Source organism: Notothenia coriiceps, unplaced genomic scaffold (assembly GCF_000735185.1).
Source record: "Notothenia coriiceps isolate Sejong01 unplaced genomic scaffold, NC01 NC01_scaffold00019675, whole genome shotgun sequence".
In the NCBI taxonomy this organism is placed as follows: domain Eukaryota; kingdom Metazoa; phylum Chordata; class Actinopteri; order Perciformes; family Nototheniidae; genus Notothenia; species Notothenia coriiceps.
In genome coordinates, this window is record NW_011352376.1 from 1 (window position 1) to 4,019 (window position 4,019).

At 39.8% G+C, this 4,019-nt stretch overlaps 1 protein-coding gene across 1 annotated transcript; it reads right to left on the bottom strand.

Moving 5' to 3' along the window:
- Positions 1-2,207: 2,207 nt before the first annotated feature.
- Positions 2,208-3,961, bottom strand: LOC104952174 (translational activator GCN1-like; the record flags this gene model as incomplete). The annotated part of the gene is made up of 3 exons (XM_010778942.1): positions 2,208-2,356; positions 2,876-2,972; positions 3,847-3,961. Coding segments are annotated over 3 exons (361 nt in total), but the record flags the coding sequence as incomplete, so codon positions are not given.
- Positions 3,962-4,019: the final 58 nt, after the last annotated feature.

Here is a 4,019-nt window from a genome sequence, read left to right on the forward strand (position 1 = left end):
ATATACACAAAATCCAATTCCCCAAATGATAAATGATTCTTATTTTTATAATAATGTCTAATTAAATTCATTAATATTATTTCAGTCTGTACAGTTAGTCAGGTGTTATAAACGTATAACGGCAGTGGCTCAGTCAGTAGGGGCTTGGACTGTGAGCTGTAGGGTCGCCGGTTCAAGTCCCCGAACAGACCTAAATATGGAGTGTGGACTGCTACTTGGAGAGGTCCCAGTTCACCTCCTGCCCTGCCGTGGTGCCCTTGAGCAAGGCACCGGACACCCCCCTTCCCCCCTCACTCCCATTTCTCCCCGGGCGCTGTACAATAGCTGCCCACTGCTCCTGGTACTAGACTCCTGGTACTAGGATGGGTTAAAAGCAGAGAACACATTTCGCTGTGTGCTCTGCATGTGAGACCATTAAAGAGGGGTTCATCTCCCATTCTATTCTAATAACAGTAATAAGGGACACATTTAAATACATTAAAACCTACTTTGTAATGAATACATTCTGATTCTGAGAAGAAAATAAGGAAACTGTGAGTCATTCGTGCCTCTGTTATTAGCCCGACTAGTTTCACTTCTGTCTGTCGAAAAAAAGTTATTAACTCTCATCCTTTATGACAGGAAGTAGTCACAATAAATGTATAAAACCTTGAATTATGTCCATAAAGAGTTTTAGTGACCTGAAATAATATCTGTGTATGAATACTGGTGCAGATGATTCATTTTCCCCATAATGACCAAGTCGCTGCACATTATCCCGCTTATTACACATTCTCAACAAAGTAACAACATGACTCCCAAAATTAATTGAAATGCTTTAATAGATTTAGAAAATGTTTTTATTGATTTAAAAAAAAAAATAGTTCCGATATAGTTCAGAAAATGTACGTTCACACCAGAGGTCGCGTTAACCGAATATTTTTCGTCTATGAAGGATTTTTTTTAACAATGACGCAGTCCGTCGTTTTGACAGATTAGAACAAACTCAGAACAGCGCCAAAGTTTCCCCGCAGCGAGGCTCCGGTGTTATGCCGTGTTATGCATGCCCGCCAAAAAGGAAATGACAGTTTCCAAACCTAACTGTGCCGAACAGATCATTGAAATGTCTGAGTTTTGGCTTTACGCTGTGCGCGCTCCCGCGAAGTGCAGTGGGCATGCATAACACGGCGCTAACAGTTCACGAGCGTGCGCCCCCCCCCGTTGACAGTTCACGAGCATGCACGCGATCTGCTCTTTAGTTCCATGGGGGAACTAAGTGCTTGGTGTGAAAGCGCCTATTGATTTAAAATGACATGCATCCGCTAAGAAAAATAGCCGCTTTTTGATTACAGATTTGAAAACATCGTTGCTTGCTTTAAAAGTAGCACAATTCATTATGTCGAACCTTGGGAAGTATCTAGATATCCCTGCCCTAATGCCAAAGGAACTGCACACTGAATATGTGTCGCCGTTTGATGTCTATGTCTGGACCGTTGCGTAAGTTTTCTTGTCCCTCTTGTCTTTTTCTTTTCTCCGCTGGGGACTCATCAGCCACTAACCATTCATCCAAATTACTGTGCTCTCCAAATATATTAAAATGAATATTAAAATCCTCCATGTTGCTCTCAGATGGGAGACAACTGAAAACTTAAGACAAGCAAACAAACAGTTAAACCGACCGGACTTCTTTCTGCAGATGTGAGCGTCCATAGCAACGGTCAACGTGTCCTTGTGTTGACCAATCAGAATCGAGTATTCAACTAAGCCATGTAATAATATTATTTGTTGTTATTATTGTTTTTAGTAGTAGTAATAATATTTATTTGATTTTAGTTTTATCCTTTCTTACATTTTAACTGTCAACATATTTTTGGGAAAGTTGTAAGAATTTTATTTTGGATTTTAGGAATGAGTCATATACATATATTCTATAGTAGTATTTAGTCAGTTAATAATTATTAGTTTATTTAGTGTGATCCTTCCTTTCATTTTAAGTATTTAAGCATTTTAGGAATAAATAATATCAATATATTTAGAGGAAGGGGGCTGTAGGGGGGGATAAAAAGGAGACACAAGCAGCGACAATTAAATAAGACGATAAATAAACATAAAAATGTCGCCTTATTTTGGGAAGTTGTGAATATTCATTTTACAAGTTTTAGGAATAAATAATATGTGGGGGGTGACAGATGTGGATGGAGAGAGGTAACTGAGCTGATTGTCCTCACCCTGTCTGCAGTGGCGTTGGTTAAGATGGCCTCGGTCACAGTGTCGCAGTATTCCCCCCCGCACAGCCTCTCAGGAGCGCACTTCACTGCGATGGACATGGCCAGACTGCGGCCGTGACGAACCATCCAGTCCACGCCGGAAACATCCGCTGCAGGAGGACAAACAGCTGTTAGAGGAAACGATTCTGAGAGACATGAGGAGTGTGAACATCAGGAGAGGAAAACACTGTTTGGGGTCAAAGTGAGGAAAACACACATTTACTAAGTCACTGTTTTCATGTGAGCCTGAACAGTAAGTCAGGCTGTTGTGATAAATAGTAATCAGAGGCACATTGTTAAGAATCACATGTTTTACTTTCAGGGGAATTGGGTTTGGTGAATGAATATTTGTATAAGAATAAGAACTTCAATTAAGAATGTGAAAATAAAGATATTTATATAAAATGTCCCAATAATTTTTTTTATTTTTTTTTATTTTTTATAACCAGTTAAAAAATGTGTCATAAAAAAAAGAATACAAAAATCAAATATATCTATAAGAAGTTAAAGTAAAATGTAAAAATAAATAAAAATAAAATATAACAAACATATTCATATAAACAAAAATTACAGTACAAATGTTGATAAATATATATAATTGTAATTATTAAGACATTATGAAAACCAACCTAAGATGTGTTGCTGTAACACATTCTTCAGCTCGTCCTCCGACAGGAAGGCACACAGCTCCCCGACGCAGCCTGCTGAAGCCATACGGGTTGCATCCTACACACACACACACACACACACACACACACACACACACACACACACACACACACACACACACACACACACACACACACACACACACACACACACACACACAGGTTTGAGTGTCATTTATTCTCAAACTGAGAGAGGCTCAAACCACATCCTCTCTGCCTGACTTCCGTTTTTCTACCGAGTTCAGAGAGGAAACTGAACCACAGATCAAAATCATTTCTCGACTGATCACACTTCTTTAATTCATGGGTATTTATTTCCGTGTACAATATGTCCGCCCAAAACTCCTCAGAGGTCTCCTACTCGTCTAACACAAACACACTAGCTGATCAAACCAGTAGAAGCTGTTTCACGTTAAGAATGAGTGTTTTTTTAAATCTTCTCGTTAGTAAACGGACGTCTAAGAAGTGTTTTTGAGCCAAATTCTTCCTCGTGTTAGCGCTGCCTGTACTTCTGAAATGTTAAGATCCAGATGTTCAGGAGGTTTAACACAGAAGCTGAATCGTCCTCATAGGTGTCCACCTCTTCAAAACAAAGGCCTGCTGATTAAAACGAGTTAGAGTAATGATAAAGCAGTTTCACATTAAAAAGCAGTTTGGCTGTCGCTAACGTTAGCTTAGCATGTTTCTTTGATTATTTACAATCCAGGTGACCCATGAGTAAAATACGTCATTCTATGTTAAAAATGTGGCTTAAAACTAGATAAAAAGTCAATTTATGACAACTTCTGGCTGAAAACGGCACAACTTTAGAAAATGAATGGACCTTTGTTATGTATTTTTGCAGAGATTGAAGAGCAGGAATGTGAGATATTCAGCAGCTATTCCGTGACCTGAATTCACACAAACACTCCCCTCTGCTCCTACCGTCATACCTCATCGTGTCCCAGCATGCCGAGCAGCGTGGTGGTGATGCTTTTGCGGATCTCTGGGTCCACCTTCGAGCCGGCGCCCTGGATCACAAACCTCAACGCTTGCAGCATCGTCTCCCTGGGCGAGCACAACACAAGCATGAGAACAAACTAAGTAACAAACATGCACCATAACA